Source organism: Equus quagga, chromosome 20 (assembly GCF_021613505.1).
Source record: "Equus quagga isolate Etosha38 chromosome 20, UCLA_HA_Equagga_1.0, whole genome shotgun sequence".
Lineage (NCBI taxonomy): Eukaryota > Metazoa > Chordata > Mammalia > Perissodactyla > Equidae > Equus > Equus quagga.
This window is the reverse complement of record NC_060286.1, coordinates 35,349,822-35,372,044: the sequence shown is the minus strand read 5'-3', so window position 1 is coordinate 35,372,044 and position 22,223 is coordinate 35,349,822. Positions and strand designations below refer to the sequence as shown.

The window sequence follows — 22,223 nt, the reverse complement described above, 5'->3', positions numbered from 1 at the left end:
GAGAAAAAGCAAAAGAAATAAGAGACTAGCAACAGTTGTTAGCTAAGGTGCCAATCTTAATTAAAAAAAGAGGAAAAAAAAAATCGAGCTCATTTCCCCTCCACCTTTTTACAAACAGAGGCACAAACAGCCCTGTGACTCTCCAGGTACACATCTCAGAATTACTTTAACCCTCCCTTTCTTCCTCACACTCCACATCAAATATCACAAGTACCCAAGATGAGCATCATCCTCGCTTGTTCTGGTGTGGAATGAATTTATTAGGGGCAAGCACACCTGCCACGTTAATAATTCTTTCCTTATTTTTTTTTGTGTTGTTCATTTTGGATTTTTCCACATTATTAACAAGATTACATTTGATGTTACCTTTGACAAGTTTTTATTTCATTATACAAAGAAGTACAATTATTGTTAAAATTCAGTTTCAGTTATATATATTAAATACACACAAACACATGTGCGCATATGCCAGGTCACAATTTAAAATATATTCCTTACTGTGGGTCGTGGTAAAACATAATTGAAAATCACTCCTCCATAGTATTTTGCAAAGAGTAAAAGGGAAGATTACCAAGAACCCTAAATCTATGAACTATCAGCATGAATGTTCAAAGGTACGCAAATACAAGTTCAAGAGTAACTATACAAACTTGGAAGATTTCTGAAAACACTGTAATCTCCCCTATTATTTTTTTAATCAGGCTTTCTATTTCCCCATTAATGAATAACAGTAAACATTCTTTTAAAAATACTTTAAAAAAATACATAGATATATTAGGACATAGCAGGGGAAAGGAGATAGCTAAGAGGACGGGGTTTACCTAGCTACCGACCCAGTAAGAGACGAACCCAGAAGAGAATATAGAATAGTAAAAAAGAGATAAAAGCAGGCCAAATCCCTGGTACCCACAGGAAGAAAAGATGATAAACAGCTATCACAGGAAGGGGAAGAGACTCAACCTCTTCACCTATAGAAGACAAATGGAGTGACATGTTCAATAACTCGGGAAGCATCTATTCAGGATGTGCTGGGTGCCGGGCACTGGTTCCAGATTCTCCAACACAACCTAATAATGCTTTGTGCCCACCCACAGAATCTGTCCAACAACAAATATCGACTGAGCGTTTCTTATACGTTAGGCACTGAACTAAGCCCTGGCAGGGATGTGGGGGTACAGACACACCCCTGCCCTGTCAGACCTTCACAGTCAGAGAAGACACGAATTACACAACCACGATCATCATGTCATCTCAAGTGTGCGAAGACCTATAAAGGGGCAGCAAGTACTATCAAGAACATCATTCAGTGTGCAGTAAAGGGAGGGCTTCCCTGAAGAGTTGAGACCTGAAAAATGAGTAGGAACAGGTGAAAAGAGAGAGGAGAAGGAACTGTGTGTTCAAAGGTCCCAGGCTAGATGGGATTTATTCAATTGTTTAACAAAGATTTACTGAACACTTAGGATTTGCCAGTCCCTGTGCTCTGGAAGTAGAAAGAAAAGAAAAACAAAGCACTCTGATTCTGCATATCGGAATTAGAGGGGAAAGGAAGGAAGGGCTTCTTGTAGAAATAAAATCAACAGGACCTGATACAAAACTAACTACTGAGAGAAAAAGGAAGAGGACAAAATTACTCCCGCGTTTCCCTCCAGCATGATTAAAAAGGACGGTCAGGCTTCAATAACAAGTGAAGGCATATTTAGATAAAAAGAGATGAATTCAGTTTCAGGCACCCAGCATCCAAAAAGCCAGCAAGACTTTCTGGTAGAGACATCCTGGGAGAAGAAGACAGCAAGCAATCCTGGCCGAAAGTTCAGGAGAAGAGCCAAGGCCACAGCCACAGAGTCGGAAATTACGTCATGGAGACAGTAACTGAAATCTGGGGGTGGATTACATGACCTAGAAAGAGAGTCATAACAATATACAACGGCTCCTGTCTGCTCGTTTGACGGATATTACTATAAGTGAGGCACCGAATCAGAAGAAGTGTAATAAAAACAAATCAATTTTAAAATTTAAAAGCTCATCAGTCAACCCAAAATCAATGTGTAAAAAGCTGTGTGAAATGATTCCTTTTCTCTAATGCTAACGATAAGCTATACTGGAATGCTGAAGCTGAAGAGGGCCTAAGGATCATCGTTCCCAGGACATAATTTCCAAGTCTGTGGAAACACAAGTCACCTCCTCACACCGTGACAAGGAGGAAACCAACATCTATAGAGATCATGGAAGTGGTTCAAGGTCAACCAGCTAGTTACTGTCAGGGTCAGGACACTATCTCCACAAGGCAAGAATCTAATTCAAATAAAACAACAACACTATTGGTCCTACAAGATCTCTCATGGGTTCCTAAACAACTATTAATTTAAATTAATTTCACACGTATATTTCCCTCTTTAAGAGAAAGATGCAAACAATTTTCCCTGATGTCCCTTTCAGTAAAACAAATGTTTTAGACATTCCTCTCGTTCTTTTTAGCAATGTATGAATCACAGTCCTCTGGTTATCTTAAAAGAAAAACAGTCTAAAGAAATATAACTGATAATTATACCATATGCAATTCAGTGAGTAAATACTGATATATATAAGTAAATAATGAGTAAATTTACTTATATATGAGTAAATACATAATGATATATATATCTTACATAAACTATATATCTCAAGATTTTAATATGTTGTCCAAAAGATGAGGTCCACATGCTGTTTATGTGGGAATCAAGAAGAAACTAAGCAATCTAATGGACTTTTTAAATCACTATATGTAATGATTTTTACTAGAAAATAATGACTTGATGAAATAACAAGTCCTTCTATTCTTAATTATACACTGTTTATCTGCACAAAAGGATATAGAGCAGTACACGTTTAAACATGCAAAATATTGAACATTTTAATATTTTTTAGAAAATACTATTTAAAAGAATCAGAGCTGAGTAGTATACCCTGAGCCTTTTTTTTTCAACTAGAGATAAGTAAATATTTTGGAAGGAGTAAAGAAATAGATGTACTAACCACTCGAGGTAGGCTGATGAGGGGGTGAGCACTGAGTTGAATTTACAGAGTCACAGCGCAAGAAAGAACCTAAACAGCACAACTAGAACATCTCCCTCCCTTACTGACGGAGCACAGAGAAGCTACAGAGGGTTCTTAGGTCACGCAGCTGGTTAATGGCTGTGCTCCATGCTGCTTAGCAACAAGGATAAACAGAAAAACACAAGTTATATAGCTCTCACTGTCTAACAAAAAGAGATAAAAAAGTAGTCTACAGACTGATGATATATATATTCCTGTATAACAAATAAAGGACTAGAGCTGAACTAATAAAATGTATGCTATTTTGGAACATTAAGAAGTATTTCTCTTGAAGGAAAAAAAAAAAGGAGGCTATGTCTATTTACCTACTAGTGTACCAAAAGAAATGAATGTTTCCCCAAAGTAAAAAGACTGGAATTTTGACCCTCCAGCAGGTTTCTCCTAATCAAGTATTTGAAAACCGTCTTGACTAAACAAATGTGGGGTTTTTTAATGTTTATATCAGAAGACAACAGAAACCTTGTGAATGCTCCTATTTTGTAAAGAAAAGATTTAATCTGCTTAACTATCAGAGATGAGGAACAAGAAAAATTGAAAACGCTCCCAGATTTCTAACCTGTGACACTAGGTAGATGATGGTGCCATTTATCTGATATAAGTTGGCAACCCACATTTGAGTAAATATCTGAAGGAAACGATAGAGCCTGCAATGCAGATATCTGAGGAAAAAAACATTAAAAGCAGAACAAACAGCAAGTGCAAAAGCCCTGAGGTAGATGTGCAGTTGGCATATTTAATGAATAGCAAGGATAGCTGGAGTACACACCAAGCGAAGAAGAGAATAGTAAGAGATGAAATCAGAGTTGTCATGGAAAAGGAGGGAGAGGTCACAGAAATCAGACAAAGCACACTCTCAAACCATAATGAAACTAAACTAACAATCAGCAACAAAAAGATATCTGGAAAATGCCCAAATATTTGGAAATTAAACAACACACTTCTAAATGACTCGTGAGTCCAAGAAGAAGCCTTGAAAGAAATTTTTTAAATTTTTAATTAAATTATAATGAAGATACAACATGTCGAAATTTGTGGGATGCAGCTAAAGCAGTGCCTAGAGGGAAATTTGTAGCATTAAAATGCATATATTAGAATAGAAGATCTAAAATCAATAACTAAGCTTCCACCTTAAGAAACTAGAGAAAGAAGAGAAAACCAAATGAAAAGCAAACAGAAAGAAGGAAATAACACACATTGGAACAAAAATCAATGAAACTGAAAAAAGAAAAACATTGGAAAAAATAATGAAACCAAAAGCTAGTTCTTTGAAAAGATTAATAAAATTGGCAAACCTCTAGTGATATTAAACAAGGGAAAAAAAAGCAAAAAGACACAAATTACCAATATCAGGAATCAAAGAGGGGACATCACTACCAGTCCCACAAACATTAAAAGGGAATAGTGGCATACCATAATTCAATGCCTATAAATTCAATAACTTAGATGAAATAGAGTTAAGTACTCAAGACAGGAAACAACAAATGTTGGAGAGGATGTGGCGAGAAGGGAACCCTTGTACACTGCTGGTGGGAGTGCAAACTGGTGCAGCCACTACGAAAGGCAGTTTGGAGTATCCTCAGAAAATTAAGAATAGATCTACCATATGATCCAGCTATCCCACTGCTGGGTATTTATCCAAAGAACTTGAAAACACAGAGGCATAAAGATACTTGCACCCCTATGTTCACTGCAGCATTATACACAATAGCCAAGACTTGGAAGCAACCTAAGTGCCCGACAAGGGACGAATGAATAAAGAAGATGTGGTATTTATACACAATGGAATACTACTCAGCCATAAGAAATGATGAAATCTGGCCATTTGTGACATGGATGGATCTTGAGGGTATTATGCTGAGTGAAATAAGTCAGAGGGAGAAAGTGAAATACTGTATGATCTCACTCATAAGTAGAAGATAAAAACAACGACAAACAAACATACAGCAACAGAGACTGGATTGGTGGTTACATAGGAGAAGGCGGGAGGGCAAAAGGGGTGATTAGGCTCACACGTGAGGGGATGGACTATAATTAGTCTTTGGGTGGTGAACATGATGTAATCTACACAGAATTCGAAATATATTATGATGTACATCCGGAGGGGGAAAAAAAAAGAAATAGAGTTAAATACTTGAAAGACAAAAACCACCAAAACTCACTCAAGGAGAAACAGACAACCCAAATAACCCTACATCTATTAAATAAATTGAATTTTTAATTAAAAACCTTTCAAAAAATAAAATTCTAGGCCCAGATGGTTTAACTGGTGAATTCTACTTAACGTTTAAGGAAGAAGTAATACCAATTCTACACAACCTCTTCCAGAAAACAGGAAACCAGTTCCCAAGTCATTTCAGGGCCATTCCCCTAAAACCAAAACTAGGAAAAGATATTAGAGGAAAACTGCAGACCAATATCTCTCACTAAAATGGATGCAAAATCCTCAAAACTGTTGTAGCAAGTAGAGTCCAGAAACATAAAAAGACTCATACATAATGACCAAGTAGATTTCATCCCAAGAATGCAAGACTGGTTCACCATTTCAAAATTGATCAGTGTCATTCACCATATTAAAAACTAAGTAAGAAAAGTCACATACTACACATCAATATATTCAGAAAAAAACATTCAACAAAATTCAAAAGGCACTCATGATAAAAACTGTCAGCAGATTAGGAGTAGAGGAAACTTCCTTAACTTACTGGTATCTATAAAAAACTTACAGCCAATATCATATTTAATGGTGAGAGATTGAATGCTTTCCCCCTAAGGTCAGGAACAAGGCTGGGAGGCGATCTCACCACTCCTACAGTGGAGGAACCTGGCAGATGCTACTTTACCCAACTGATCAGGATTAACATCACCAGTGATAAGTCATGTTGACAGCATGTACTCCGTGCAATGATGGGACGAGAAAGGCACTTCACCTCTACGGTATTCTTCCCAAAAACCCATAACCCAAATCTATAAGGAGAAAAACATCAGACAACACAAGTTGAGGGACATTCTACAAAATGGCTGCCAGTATTCTTTGAAACTATCAAGATCATGAAAAACTAAGCAAGTGTCACAGCCAAGAGGAGACTAAAGAGATACAACAACTAAATTCAATGTGGTATCCTGGATTAGACCCTGAAATAGAAAAAAGGGACATTAGTGAAAAAGCTGGTGAAATCCAAATAAAGCCTGGAGTTTAGTTAACAGTGACGTACCAATGTTAATTTCTCAGTTTTGACAAACGTACCATGGTTATGTAAGATGTCAGCCTTAGGGGAAACTCGTGTAAGGTATACGGGGACTCTCTATACTATCTTTGCAACTCTTCTAGAAATCTAAAATAATTCCAAAATGAAAATTATTTTTTAAAAAAGTAAAAGGACAGAAAAAGATAAGCTGCGTAAACAGTAACCAAAAGAAAGCTGGATGAGTATATCAATATCAGATAAAGTAGACTTCAAAACAAAGAATATTTCTAGGGATAAAGACAAACATTACATAACTATAAAGAGGTTAATTCACCAAGAAAACATAACAGGCCTAACTGCGTATGTCCCTAACTACAGAAATCAAAATACATGAACTACTAGTGAAAATGACAGATTTGAAATAAGGAACAGACAAATTCACAATTCCAGTTCAGAGACTTCAATACTCCACTCTTTGTAGTCAATAGAACAAGTAGACAGACAATATCCTTAGAGACGTAGAAGACCTGAGAAAGACCGTCAACCAACTTGACCAAATTGACATTTATAGAGCATTACATCCAACTACAGCAGAATACACATTCTTTTCAAGTGTACATTGAGTATTCACCAAGATCAACATGTTCTGGCCACAACAAAACACCAGCAAATTAAAAAGTACTGAAGTCAAGCAAAATATGCTCTGTGACCATTACAGAATTAAACTAGAAACCAATGACAGAAAGATATCTGGAAAACCCCCCTAAATAACTGGAAGGTTATGTGAGGTACACATTCAGCCCCAAACATATTCAAACCAAACCTACAACATGCAGAACTCTTTAAAGAAAATATTCTTCAACTCTGTTATTTTTCAGTTCATCTAAATGAATAGCATTTTCGGTTTGATTATAATGAAACAGGCCCTTTCTGAATTACGAATATCTACCTTACAAATGACCTTTCTTAAAAAGCTCTGAAATTGTTCACCTATCCAAGGAGTTTCTGCCCTACAGGGATGTCCATCTGCACTGCCTAGTGGATGAAATAAGAAACTGGAGTTCAACAACTTTTTCTTATCTTCTTTCTTAGAACTGCGGATAGCCTGATGAAGCAAGATGCAATGTTAATTTCTATCAGGCCCAACCCATCATACCATATGGAGGGAAGAGGGGGTAATGATGCCTGAAGAACTGAAGTGACTTGAATGTGATCACAAAGATAGCTGCCAGGTCCCCAGATTTTTACAGTAGCAAACTGGCCCTTTCTATTATACACCATAGCCAGGTGCAAAAAAAAAAAAAATTTAACCTCAATCCTTACCTTACATCATACACAAAACCTGACTGGAAATGGATCATAAACCTAAAATTAAGAACTAAAAGCTTAAAACTTCTAAAAGGAAACACAGGGAAAAAATCTTAATGACCTAGGATTTGGCCAAGATTTCTTAAGTATAACACAAAAAGTACTAACTATAAAGAAAAAATCAATAAATTAGACCTCGTCAAAATCAGACCATGGCAAAGCAAAAGACCTTTGTTCTTAAAAGATACAACAACAGGCAAGAATAGACTGGGAGAAAATATTTGCCAAGCATATATCCAACAAATGGGCAAAAGATTGAACAGACGCTTCACCAAACAAGATGTACGGCTGGCTCAGAAACACATGTAAAGATGCTCAACGTCCACTGGTCATTTGGGAAATCCATATTCTAAATACAATGAAATACCACTACACTAGGCCACTGGAAACACCACCAGGATGGCTTAGAAACTAAAAAGTGCATACCAAGTGCCAGTGAGTGTGTGCAGCAATGCACACTCTCGTACACTGCTGATGAAAATGCAAAATTGTACAATCACTTTGAAAACAGTTTAGTAGTTTCTTAAAAATGTAAACATACACCTACTAAGTGACCCCGCCATTCCACACCTAGCGGCTGACCACAGAGGAAGGAAAGCACATGGCCACACAAAGATTTGTAATAGCCAAAAACTGAAAATTACCAAATGTCCATCAACTGATCAATGGATAAACAAAATAGGCATTATCCTTAAAGAATAATTATCAATGATAAAATGGAATAAACTATTGACACATGCAACATTATGAATGAACTTCAAAATAATTACGTTGAGTAAAAAAAGCCAGACAAAAGGAGTAGCTTCTGTATGATTCAGTTCTATAAATTTCTAGAAATTTCAAACTAATCCATAATAACAGAAAGCAGATCAGAGGTTGCCTGGAGTTGGGGAGGGGATCAGAAAAATGGGAGAGGATATTACAAAGGAGCACAAAGTTACTTTTGGGGGTGATGGATATGTTCATTATCTTAATTGTGGTGATGGCTTTATGGGTATATATATATATGTGTGTCTGTGTCTGTGTGTCAAAACTCATCAAACTGTACAATTTAAATATGTGCAGTTTATTGGATGTCAACTGTACCTCAATAAAACTGGAATAAATGAAAATAGATGTCCATTCACCATATGACCCAGCATTCTACTCTCAGGCAATCATCCAAAAGACATGAAAACAAAGGTCTACATTCTAGGACACGAAAAACTAATCTATAGTGACAAAAAGCAGATCATTGGTTGCCTAGGGCCAGACGGAGGATTAATTGCAAAGGGGCACCACCTGGAGAGAAAATTTTTATAGCTACATGAAGTTTCTGGATGGGAATTTTCCTATACATCCAAAGTAAAACATGTTCTGAACTGCAAACAGATGATTTAAAAGACCAGTAACAACGATCCTTTCCTGCCCGCAACTCTGCACCAAGTATTGTGCCCTCTAACATACATTTCCTCTAATCTTCTTAAGAATCCTACAGTGCAGGTACTATTATCCCCAGTTTAGACTAGGAGGCCTGGGCTCAGAGAAGTAACTACCCAAGGTCTCGCAGTAAGTAAATGAGCAAGTCTCGGCCTTCAAGAAAAATCTGGGTCTTTCTAAATATAAAGTATTTCCAACTCAACACACTACCTTCTCAATGCCCCAAATACTTGTTAACTGGGGATGACTTCTATTCTACTGAAATTTAAGAAAAACGCATTTGCTTCCTTAAACAAGTACTTCCTTGAACACAAGTATCTGCTGGTACAACGCCATTCATTGCCTGGGAACTGCCTTACACATAATAAGTACTCAATAAATATTTTGTATGTTTTAACCTAAATTCCTAAGATTTATTCTAAAGTAACTTTATCTTTACATTACATTACAAATTACAAATCTTTCCCATTACAAACATGTCTGATTTCGAGGAAAAAAATTACACCGTAAGGCGCATCCATACACAAGGATATAAGAGATTTTGCAATTATTTCCCACATGATTACCACATACTAGTACTACACAAAGATAAAGCCAAAAGTGGCGACTGTGAGGAACTGAACCTGAACTCTTTCTCCATGCCTCCCATATCTGGCGACCAACATGGCCAACAAAAGTTACCCAAAAATCCAAAACATCTGAGTGGAAAGAGGTACAGGTTTAAAGATCATTGGACTTTATTCAACGGGTTAATGACCTTCATGTGATCCTAATTCTAAGAAAGTTATACTTTTTACCACTTGGTGCAGTTGATACTTTAACGTGTGATGGGGCTACTAAAAAGCCACGACACAACTCTACAAGATGGAGAGCCAAGCGACACAAGTCAAAATGTTTACTGGGAACTAATCAGCTACGATTCAGGACAAAACTCAATCTTCCTGTGTCTCATTTAGCTACTTCCCAAGTGTCGGTATGAACTAATTGTTCGTGAAAATAAATATATACACTCACACAAATATATATACATACATTTATAATATACACACACATATATATGTTCTAATATGGTTACATTGTAGTTACAAAACCCATATTGTATTCAAATCTGTACAATTATTCATTTTAATATTACCTTATAGTGTTTGATCACAGAAATTTGTAGGTATGTTACATAGCTAATCAAACAGCTACAGTTAACAAGATGAAAACTGCTCGAATCTCTCATAATTGCATCATGTTATTAAGCTCTAGGTCTTTCCAATGACATGATATGGGTTACTTTTACATTGATGAAAATAGTTTACTTTTTATTTTTAAGCTTTTCCTACAGATCCCATGAGAGCAGTCTGCTTTCTACTGATGTCACAGTGAGAGCCTTGTGAAGCTTCAGTAAAGAGGAAAAAAGAAACAGATGCCTCCCATCGTTGTCTCATAACAAAAGGCAAGGAAAAGGAGACGGGAAATAATCTCTAAACCCCTTATATTCAGAGACCTAGTACTTTTCCAAAACAGAGACTTCAGGGTTTGCCAAGGACTTAAGTAATTTGACCTCTGTGATAATGGAAGATTTACAGCTAGAATCCATTATTTACTCCTCTTAATATGTGAAACAGTGATCCTTCTATCCTAGAACATGAAGATGAAGATGCCTCCAATTCCTACGTAGACAGAAACTTCTATGTGCATCGTCTTCACAGAGGATGATAACCTGGGCAACATTTTTTAAAATGGGACCTCTTGGAGTCATTTAAAGTGCGGCAACTAGAGGTGGTACTCCTAAAAGCACTTCTAACCCAAGAGTTATCTAATGAGTCTAGCAGTAAAAAACTAAGTGTAAAAATTTATAGAAACTCTCTTTCTCACAAGGAAATAAAAAGTTAGATGATGTAAGTAAATCATGTACAGAAAAACAGAAACTTCTATGGGCTATTAAGTAGATAGTTCATTATTGATATGCTAGAAATTTATGTACGAGAAAGTTTGTCACTTTTGTTTCCTAAAAACTATAGGTTGAGACCACTCACGCACTGCTGGCAGAAGTATAGATTGATCCAAGCGCTTTGGGAAATTGTTTAGCAGTATCTTTTTTTTTTTTTTAAAGATTTTATTTTTTTCCTTTTTCTCCCCAAAGCCCCCCAGTACATAGTTGTATATTCTTCGCTGTGGGTCCTCCTAGTTGTGGCATGTGGGACGCTGCCTCAGTGTGGCTTGATGAGCAGTGCCATGTCCACGCCCAGGATTCAAACCAACAAAACACTGAGCCGCCTGCAGTGGAGCGCACGAATTTAACTACTCGGCCACGGGGCCAGCCCCTGTTTAGTAGTATCTTTTAAGCTGGACATATGCATATGCTATGACCAATAATTCTACTTCTATAAAGATACCTAAAAGAAACGCATACATATATTCACCGAAAGACTTACACAAGAATGTTCATGACAGCATTACTCCTCAGAGCCAAAAAAGGAAAGAAGCCAAATGTCCACAAACAGCAGAAGGAATTGTGGTATATTCACACAATGGAATACTATACACAAGTGAGGATGAACAATTCATTTCTCCATGCAACAATATGGACAAATCTTTTTTTAAAAAAGGTCGAGCAAAAGAAGCTAAACATAAAACAGTACATTCCACGGTTGCTACTATATAAAGGTCAAAATCAGGCAAACTAATCCGTGGTGTTAGAAGTCACGATAGTAGTTACTCTTTGCAAAGAGTAGGATGAACTGGACTAGGGTAAAAGGGAGGCTACTAGGTGAATACAATAGATTATGTTCTTTTTCTTAAACTGGGTGCTGGTTACAATGGGATGTTCACTTGAGAAAATACAACAAGCTGTATACTAATGATGTGCACATTTCTGCACATGTTCAGAAAGTTTGTTTTAAAAAACAAAGAAAATGCTTATAAGAGTACCTCCCTAACTGAGAATCCTACTTCCTTAATTTCTTTTTTAGTATATAAAGATGAAGGAAGAACAGATCAGACCACGGACCACATTCAATGCAGAGACAAGAGGAATATCACAGGTATCCAAGAATGAAGCAAGATCATTACAATGCACGCTTTGAAAAGGGAGAGGATCTCTCTCAAGAAGGTGTTAAAAGACTCTCCCAGGTAAGCAACACTCTCCATTCCCCTGCCAAAGGGGAGCTGAAAGCTCATAGCTAATAGGCTAGGCTCTAGAATGCCCACAGGCTTCTGCTCTCACTAGCTGAGCTGCAACCAAGAGTCAGATGTGTTTGTTCTCAGACCAGTTTATCCCCATTTCACTTGACAGTGCAATTACATAATTTAATTAAATATTATATAAACATATGAACGCAAAAAGAGTAGTTTCTATGAAAACTAAATTGAAAGTTTTAGAAAAACTCAGTAAATTGCTGAAGAAAACTGCTATGGAAGCAGGAAGAACAAGACAACTTGCAAAACATGAGTAGAAAACCATAAAAATCTAGAGCCATCCTTTCAGACTGCTTCATAAGCATATTTAAATTCTCACTCAACTTTAAAGAAACCTGAATTTGGCATTGTAAGTGCATTCTGGGAGTGATTTATGCAACAAAGAGGATTCGGAACTGTAATCAGCAGACTCATACTAAAGGAAAGGTGGTGGACCTACAACACAAGATTGGCAAACAACTATCTATTTTTTTACACCAAAATGAAATGTTGAAGGTGTGTATCATTTTTATGATTCCCCATGTTAACCAATTTTTTTGAATTAACTAACCAACTATCCATCCCAATTATGAGGAATTTAAAAGGCCTCTCCTGCACATCGCTCCAGAAAACTGGGCAAGCAATCCTGGCCACTCAAGACTGCCCTCAACAAACACACCCACACACAGACACTCTCTCACACACACACACACACACACACTCTCTTTCTCTCTCTCTCACACACACACACACCCCTTACACACCCGCCTCACTGAAAGAGTATGAAAGGCAGAAGGCATCAAAAAAAAGAAATCAAGACAACAGTGAAAGTAAAAAGTGTGGGGATATACAAAATCTTAGCAATAAGAGCATACAAAGGAGTTTTACACACAACCTTTCACGATTGCATAGCAAATAGGATAGGTATTTTTAAAGACAAAACAATCAAAAGCTCTCCAGGCAGCAAAGCAACCACTGGGTTTCTGCCTCAGTACCTCATTGCTACCCTCTTCTAGTCTCGACTGCAAGAGCTCCCAGACGTAAGGAGCAATAGCCACAGTTTACAGCACTTTTGTTTATTTCCAGATTTGCCTGCAGAAATCTCACCCTGTGAGATCACTAGAGGGAGTACTTCCCCTGAAAAAAAAAAAATGGGAAGAGAAAGAAAAGGGAAAAAGTTCCTAATTAAAGATGCACTTTGGGGCCGGCCAGTGGCCGAGTGGTTAAGTTCAGGCGCTCCACTTCAGTGGCCCAGGGTTTTGCCAGTTGGATCCTGGGCACGGACGTAGCATCGCTCATCAGGCCATGCTGAGGCGGCGTCCCACGCAGCACAACCAGAGGCTCTCACAACTAGAATCTACAACTGTGTACTGGGGGCGGGGGGCTTTGGGAAGAAAAAAAAGAAGATTGGCAACAGTTGTTAGCTCAGGTGCCAATCTTTAAAAAAAAAAAAAAAAAAGATGCACCTTATCTGACTGTCCTTAGAAAGCAAAGTGCAAAATGTTTTAAAACTCACAGTGCAAAGTGACAGTCTAAAGGTGATTGTAAAAGTATGCAACATAAACGTTAGGTTAGGTACATTAACCAATCGACGCATTTAATGCATAGCATAAATAGCAAATATTACTTAAGATAAGGTCATTTGGTAAGAAAATATAAATCTGTAAAACAGGCTGACCTTGTTATCACTCAGTTTAAAAATCATAATTTGTGAAGAGCCGGTTTCTGATAAATACTATTAGTAGAGGAAGTTAATAGATATCTATCACAAACTTCAGTTGATATACTTTACTTGCCTGCTACTTTATTAAATTATTGGAAGGCAAAGTTAATACTGCGATCTTCTTTAAAGTCTAAAATGTACCTTGAGCACCTAAGTGGCAAGGAAGTAGGGACTGGGGAAAGGAGACAGAAGGGAATTAACATTTATTGGGTACCTATTCTGTGTCAGGGACTCTACACATAATACAACCACCTTGGGAAACAGGAAATATTTCCATTTTACAGAAGAGAAAACCAGGGCACAAGTAACTTGCCCATGGTCACAAACAGAATAAATGGTAGAGTTTGAGGGTATTATGTTAAGTGAAATACGCTAGACAGACAAAGACAAACACTGTATGATTTCACTCATATGTGGAAGATAAACAAATACACGGACACAGAGAACAGATTAGTGGTTACTAGAGGGGAAAGGAGTTTGTGGGGGGACGGGATGAGGGGTAAAGGGGCACAGATATATGGTGATCCAAAAATAATAATGTACAACTGAAATTTCACAATGTTATAAACCATTATGACCTCAATAAAATTTAAAAAATAAATAAAATAAAACAAATGGTAAAGTAGTATATAACCTTAACCTGATTCTATTGCCTATGATACAAAAAAAGCAGAAGTTGCTTAATTCATCTGGCATTTTGGCCATCTTAAAATAAACAAGCATACTTTATTCCATTAGGAGGTATATATTTATACCACAGCACAGAACAAGAAAGAACGAAAACAGCAAGAACACAAAATATGGCTTGCCCTCCAAGAGCTTACAATCTATTAAAGAAAATGTACACACACACACAAGTTAAGGAACACAAGGCCGTGCTTAATTACTACCTGAGAGATACAGCCACGAAGTGATATGGGAGCTCAGAGAAGCCTGGGATCCATGCGGTTTTAGCAGTTAGGAAAGGCCTTATGAAAGATGCAAGATTACAGCTGGATCTTGGAGATGGAAAATGTTGGATAGGTATAATGAAAGGTATTCCATGATGGGGAAAGTTAAGAGTTAAGGATGAATACGATGTATCTGAGTAAGAGTGAAGAGGCTAGCATGACAACTTCAAACAGAGGAAGACTGAGTGGAAACAACCCAAGAGTCCATCACCTGATGAATGAATAAACAAAACGTGATACAGCCACACAATGGAATACTATTCAACAATAAAAAGGAAGAAAGTACTGACACCATCCTACAACAGGGATGAACCTTGAAAACACTATGCTAAGTGAAAGAAGGCAGACACAAAAGGCTGCATGGCATATAATTTCATTTACATGAAATGTCCAGAATAGGCAAATCCATAGAGACAGAAAATAGACTAGTAGCTCCCAAAAGCTGGAAAGGCTGGGAGAAGTGGGGAGTGATTGCTAATAGGTACAGGGTTTCTTTTTGGGGTGATGAAACTGTTCTAAAATTGATCGTGGTGATGGTTCCACATGTCTACGGATACACTCAAAACCACTGCATACTTTAAATGGATGAACTATATAGCATATGAACTAGATCTTAACCAAGCCATTAAAAAGCGAGGGCTTGGTGAGACATCATTGCACAGCTAAGACAGAGCCACTTATGCCAAGCTTAAGGGTCTGAAATTTATCTGGTAGGCAGTTAGAGATACATGAGTAAAGATTTAGCTAATGAAAACACAGTATACTACACAGGACTCTTTTCTAATAAAATTCATGTGTTTTAAGTACATTCCTAAAATATATTCCAAAATCACAAAGAAGAGAGAGAACAGGAAAAAGCTGTTGTGATAGGATTTTGACTAAGCCACAAGCTGTGACTATCAGGAAAGTTGTTTTGCTTCAGTGCTAAATGCCACAGATGGGTATATCAGCATTATATTTATGCAAAACCACAAATTCATCTGTGTCAAATCTTCGAATACTGTAATGTTCTAAACTTAATTATGAAAATAGCATTAATAATTGATCTGCCATATTCTAGGGTAAGATAATGAAGAGTGTAATTTGTTTTTCATTAGATGACAGGACTCTGTACATAATGTTTTTTTAGATATTAGATTCAATTTAAATGCCATCAGAACCTCCACTGACAGAGCATTTCCTACCAACACTTACACATTTGACTCTGAATTCTAATTTAACATCATATTCCAGGATACTTTTAGTATAAAAATTAGCTAAAGAAACAAATCTGACATTCAAAAGCAGAGAGGAAAAAGAAAATCTGGATATTAAATGTCTAATACAGAGGAAAAAGTAAGGCACTCAAAAATAAACCTGAAAATCATAGGGGGAAAAACACACCAGGGCTCAGTATTAGGTTCTATAGCAATGGGAAGTATAAATGGGAAAAAAAGGAATAGATTACATTTAAAATGGCAGGTTCAACACATGAGAGCAGATGAGGCTTTAACAGAGGCAAAGTGTGGAACATGTCTATTGAGACAGGCCCACGCCCTCCTCTAAACCACAAGGAAGAAAGAGCCTTTCAGGCAGTCGGCGTGTTATCGCGACCGAAGCTGGCCTAAAGGTGAAATCTCACTTTCTCCGAGGAGGTGGTGAGATGGTAGGAACACAAAAGAAGAACTCGGCTGGAGAACCCGTACACAGCCAAGCTAGTGTTCAGTCTTCTGAGTCACCTTGCAAACCTCCTTCAAGGTAGATGAGCCACAAGAAACTAAAGGACATATCAGATCTCTTTTAAAACACTCTTGCCTAAGAATGAGAGGACCCATCTGTCTCTATAAGGGCTTTGTAAGTTCCAGAACTAGATGAAACTTATGTTCTGTGTCTGAGAAATGCAGACAACTTAGACGACCTGGTTTGCTAACAAACAATAAAAGCAAAAGAGAAAACAAGCTATCCTAAAAAAGAAGGCTTGTCGCTGATATCTAGAATAAGGTATCTGCTGTCACAAGTAAGTAGAGAAGGACTCTCCATTTCCTGACGCTAAGCCAGCGTTTACACGAAAGAAGAGAATTCAGGAGGAGTAAATCGGAACTTATTTCAAATCATTAATTGCTGTGTGCTAAACTTACCCAAACTTTCATCAATTGTCTGTCTACTCCAAACAAAAGAACTGTGGGAAAAGGCACATGTTTACAGCTATTGTTCACCATATCGGACATGTTAATTATTAAGGAACAAAGTACTTCAACTATAACACAGTAAAATATCAAAACAGGTTAAACGTTGGATCATTCTCTGCGTAAACACCAAAAATATATACTGTTAATTCAGACATAAATAAGAAAGTTTTTCTTTTAAATAAACAGGTAGAAATGATGAGAGAATGCTACCATGGATTACCAAAAGAGATGGGGAAATGGCATCAACACGAGGTCTAAGATCCAGAAACGTTTTAAAGTGATAGAATTATTGGAGAGAACGGTCTGAATTGTAAGCATGCTAAAATTCTGACTAAAATAAGAACAGAACCCAAGATGCCACTAAGAGGCTACAGAATAATTAAGAAAATGGAAGTCATGGAGAGGGGATTTTTTTTTTCCACAGGATCATTCAGTGAATAACATGGGGCTGGAAACATGATCTACAAACAAGAAAGGAGAACGAGAAACTTGCCAGCACCTGAAACCGGCAAAACAGACCTGAGCTAAGGAAACAAGGATGACAAATATCCCAGGGGGGAAATAACACCAGTTTTCCAAATCTGATTCTGAAAAACAAAAGCGAAAACTAACTTGCCAAAGGGGAAAAAAAGGTGCAAGTTAAAGAAAAATTTTAAAACAAATGTACATAAAATGCCTTCAGAAAATTTCTGTTTCTGAAGTATTTTCATAGATATGTTCACTAATGCTCACCACATTAGCTTTTAAGAAGCTAAATCGACAACACAGTTTTTTAAAAGTCAAGAGAAATCTTAAGTATTTGCAATAACCGTTTGCCTTAAGCAAGTCTGTAGAGCTTGTGATATGAAACGTAAATCAGAGTGGGCTCAATTAAATTTTAAAATCTCTCAGGCAAAATTGTGAAGCTCACACAGCAAAAGTAATATAAACAGGAAATCCTGAGCAAGAAATTGAACTACCATCTTTGTGGATTTTTTAATCTATATAATAAATAGCATATAAGGTTCATACACTACAATTAACTTAGAATTAATCACTGGATATTCTTAAGTTTCATCTAAACTTATTGGATCTTACATGAGAACAACCAAAGCTGGAAAATAAAATAAAATAGAATGAGATTCCACTCAAAACATTAACTGTTCTGTTCCTTCTCCTCCAAGCAATATCCTCTAAGTTAGCTACCTTATTTGATTTCAGTTCTCTAATTTATAAGTCTGTCTAATTCTTAATTTATACCATGATTAAGTGCTATGCATGCACAACTACTCTGTTCAAGCGGTTAAGTGAACCTGAACATAACCATAACATGACATTTCCGAAAGCATTCACAGATGCTGCCACAGAGGACGAGCAGCGATTGCACAGAAAGACTAGGAAATACCTGAGCAGATAGACAGCCCTTTCAGTATCACTGAGGTCTTCGTCAACTGTCAGTCTTTCTATTTCTTCTGGTGTCTGTCAAGTGTAAAATACAGATTATGCACACAAATACCCATCAGTCTTGCCCTTCGGTGACCCTCCAGGGACCCTATATGAGTAGAGACTAGTGAAGTTTCACAATTAAGCATTATCAGGGAAAACTAACCAAGGGTCTGAGGACTCTAGGCGACCTCGATCACAGAGGTCTCTAATTGTTGGGTTTGGGTGGTAAGAGTTTTGGGGGTTTGTTGTTTTTTGTTTTTACTCTTCTAGCTTCTAGACTGAATCTTGAGAATCACGTTGTGGCTTCAGAACATTGCCGAAATCAATTTTATATGCATATATAAAATTACACATACTTTTTCTCTCTTATACCCCAAGGCTGTTTCTCCAGCATTTTCCACCCCAGGAAATGCTAAAAGGGGACATGGAGGAAGACTGCAGCCCAGCGGGAACGAACAAGACGATATCTGGAGTAGGGGGAGGGCAGGGAATGAACTCCGGGGCTGGAAGGAAATCAGAGATTGGAGATACTGCGGCAGGTGGGAGTGAGAAGAGCTAAAGGAGCGAGTAAGAGGATGGCGGGGGTCCATGAGCCAGGTGTGCCAGCGCGGAGGGCTGGAGCCTCGGGGAGGCTGGCAGGAAGATGACTCTGCGGGCTGGGGGAACTAGCGGAGGCTGACTCCGTCCAGGGGCCGGGGAGCGGGGTCCCAGCTAGAGTCCCGGAGGGGCCGGGGGGAAAGGACGTGTGGCGATTCAGGACGGAGGCAAAAGGGTCGAGAGGGCTCTGAAGACCGGCCGCAGGACGACTCCAGGATGGGCGCTGGCTGGGAGGGCAGGGGAGGCCGGGCTGACTTGAGGGCAGGGGCACGCGAGCTTGCTCTGATGGGGGGATGGGACGTGGGGGGTCTCGGGGAGGAGTCGGGGCTGTGTTGACCGAGGGGCCAGGACCGGGGCAGCACCCGGGGACCACGGGGATGCGGGAGGGGAGGACCCGCGAGGAGCGGGCTGCGGCTGCGGGGCAGCTCCCGCAGGGGCGGGGGGAAGCGGGGCCAGGGCCGTCCGAGCGCGGCGGCGCGGGAGGCGCCGGCGGCCGTTCCTGGGGGCGGGCTGGGGAAGGGCCCGGGACCAGGGGGCCGGCCCCGGGGCAGGGGGTAGGGTCCAGACCCAGAGAACCCGGCCGTGTCGAAGAAGGGGCCCCGAGAGGAGCCAGTTTCGGGTGACACGGGGACCGGAGGAGGACTGAGGGGCCAGTCCGACTCCGAGGGGGTCCCGGGCCGCCTCGGGGAGGGGCCAGGACGCGGGTCGGGGCCGGGACACGCCGCCGGGCGCCTGCGGACAGCTCCTCCTCCCCGGGGCGCACCTTGAGGCTCCGGCGGACCGGCCTCTCGATGATGGTGAGCTCCTGCAGGTCCTCCATGTAGCCGAACAGGCTGTTCTGACTGAAATCCATCGCGGCGCCGGGCGGCGGCGGATGCATGGACCGCCGGGCCGCCTCGCCGCCCGGGCCGGAGCGGCCCCGGGATGCTGGACGCGCGCAGCCCCGCGGCCGCCCACCAGCAGGACTTTCTCCCGCTCTCGGCCGCGGGAGCCCGGCCGGAGGCGAGCGGGCGGCGGGAGAAGGAGCGCGGCGGCCGAGGGGGCGGGGCGGGCCGGGCGAGGGGGCGGGGCGAGGCGCGCGGGCGGGCTGCGGGGGCGGGGCCAGGGCGGGGGAGGGGCCACCGTGCCCGCCTCAGCCCCGCCCCCTCCCGGGCGCCGCGCGCTCGCGGACCGGACGCAACTGCCGCGCAACATTGCGGCGGCCCCCAGACCCCTCCGCGCCCGACGGGCTCTGCCCTCCACTCCCACTCGCCCCGCCCCCGGCCGAGCGGGTCCCACCCTGCAGCGCCTGCGCAGAGCCTGCCACCTCCCGTGGCCGGCAGAGGCGGGCAGGGGGCGGGGGCCGGCGGCGGAGAGCTTGAACCAATGAGAGGGGAAGCAAACGAGAGGGAGGTGGGCTGGGGTCTTGTTTAACCTGCTGCAATAACTTTCCAGTTATTCGTGGGACCGCCCACCCTAGCCGGCGAGATGCGGTCTTAGAGACCAGCCTAGTTCAGCTCTAGCCCTGGGGGAGGGGTGTGTATCCAAAAAAAGCAATTACAGTGTGGTGCGTGGTGGGGGGGAATGGAGGATGGGAGGATGGGAATCGAGTCCTGGCGGGGCTAGCATTTGGGGAATGGCAGCGGTCAGAAAGGGGCTGCTGGAGGGGAGGCACTTAAACTGAGTCTTAAGCGATCAATAACTTTCCCAAGAGAAGAGTAAAACCATTTTGGATTGAAGCCTGGGCGCGTTTTGGTTGTGGGACGTGCAGTAAGAGTCGAGCTTGGAGTGCTGGAAGCGAGTGCTTGGCGAGGTGGATGGGAGAGAGGCAGGTCCTTTACGAAGAAAGGCGCTGTTCTGAGCAGCCACGTTGAGTCTTTTGCTTTTGATTCTGTTAGGAATAGCAAGCGATGGAAGGAGCTTGGGGCGATATTTTTGGACCTCAGGGATAAGAGTTATGTTGATCATACTCCTCAGCTCGTTAGAGTCAGCGAGGTCCGTCTCTTTTTTATTTTATTTTCCGTTCATTTCCTCTCCACACTCCCATTTACCCTCCATTTGCACCTCTCTCGTTGTGTTTAAGATTGTCCCAGTAAGTGTATATATCCTGGAAAGATGCTGTTTTAGTTTGTCTATTTTTAATGTACGTGAATGGTATTGTGATACGAACTCACGCTGTTTCTTGTTTCTCCCTCAACATAATGTCTTAGGGATCTATCTATGGGGCTGTATATACCAGGAGTTCATTAATTCTGACCACTGATAGAATTTGATTTGTGTCCAACACATTTTACTTATCAATTCCTTAAAGAGTGTACAATTAGGTTGCCAGCGGTTCCTTGTTGCCACAGACAATGCTGGAATGAGTACTGGACGTGTCTTTTATGGACCCTAAGAAAGAAATGGAATTGCTGGGTCATGGAGTTCACTCTGCCTCGTGGCCCTCCAAAATGGCTTTGCCAGTTTGCACTCCCACCAACGGCACATGAAGATAGGAAGACTCCTGTTTCCCCACTCTATAGGCTAACATTTGGTATTATCTGATATCCTAATTTTTATCAATCTGATATAGGTAAAGTAGTATCACATTGTAATTTTCATTTGTATCTCCTTGATGAGTAGTGACGTTAACCGTTTTTCCATATACTTAAGAACCATGGAGATTTTTTCCTTCCATGAATTACCCGCTTACATCCTTTGCCTATTTTTCTGCTAGATTTCCTATTATTTTTCTGAATGAATTGAAGGGTTTTTTATATATTCTAAATATTAATCCCTTGTCAGTCTTGGACATTGTAAATGTCTCCCAATCTTTCATGCATTCTGTTAACTTGGTCTTTGCTATCCTACAGTGTAGGGGAAATCCTGAATTTTGATGTGGCCAAATGCATCAAATTTTAGCCTTGTGGAGTGTGCTTTTTGGGTCTTGTTTAAGGATCTTTTCCTTCCCACGGTCGCAAAATATTCTCCTACATTTTCCCCTATTTAGCTTCATACTTTTACCTATCACAGTTAGGTCTTAATTTATCCAGAGTTCACCTTGCATGCAGTGCATGTAGGAATGTGAGATTAATTTTCTCTACATCGTGAGCCAGTTTTCCCAGCGGTACCCACCAAACAACCCACCTTTTCCCCACTGTTGTGCGAT

General features: G+C 40.3%; 1 protein-coding gene across 1 annotated transcript in view; it reads right to left on the bottom strand.

Moving 5' to 3' along the window:
* PPP4R4 (protein phosphatase 4 regulatory subunit 4) overlaps positions 1 to 20,103 on the bottom strand; it is a 101,603-nt gene extending 81,500 nt beyond the window's left edge. Inside the window, exons 1-2 of the mRNA XM_046647654.1 lie at positions 19,860 to 20,103; positions 18,459 to 18,532 (exon numbers count right to left, since the gene is read on the bottom strand). Coding sequence (XP_046503610.1) covers positions 18,459 to 18,532; positions 19,860 to 19,976 — 191 coding nt within the window. The 5' untranslated portion in view covers positions 19,977 to 20,103. The remainder of the gene's footprint in view (positions 1 to 18,458; positions 18,533 to 19,859) is intronic.
* Positions 20,104 to 22,223: the final 2,120 nt, after the last annotated feature.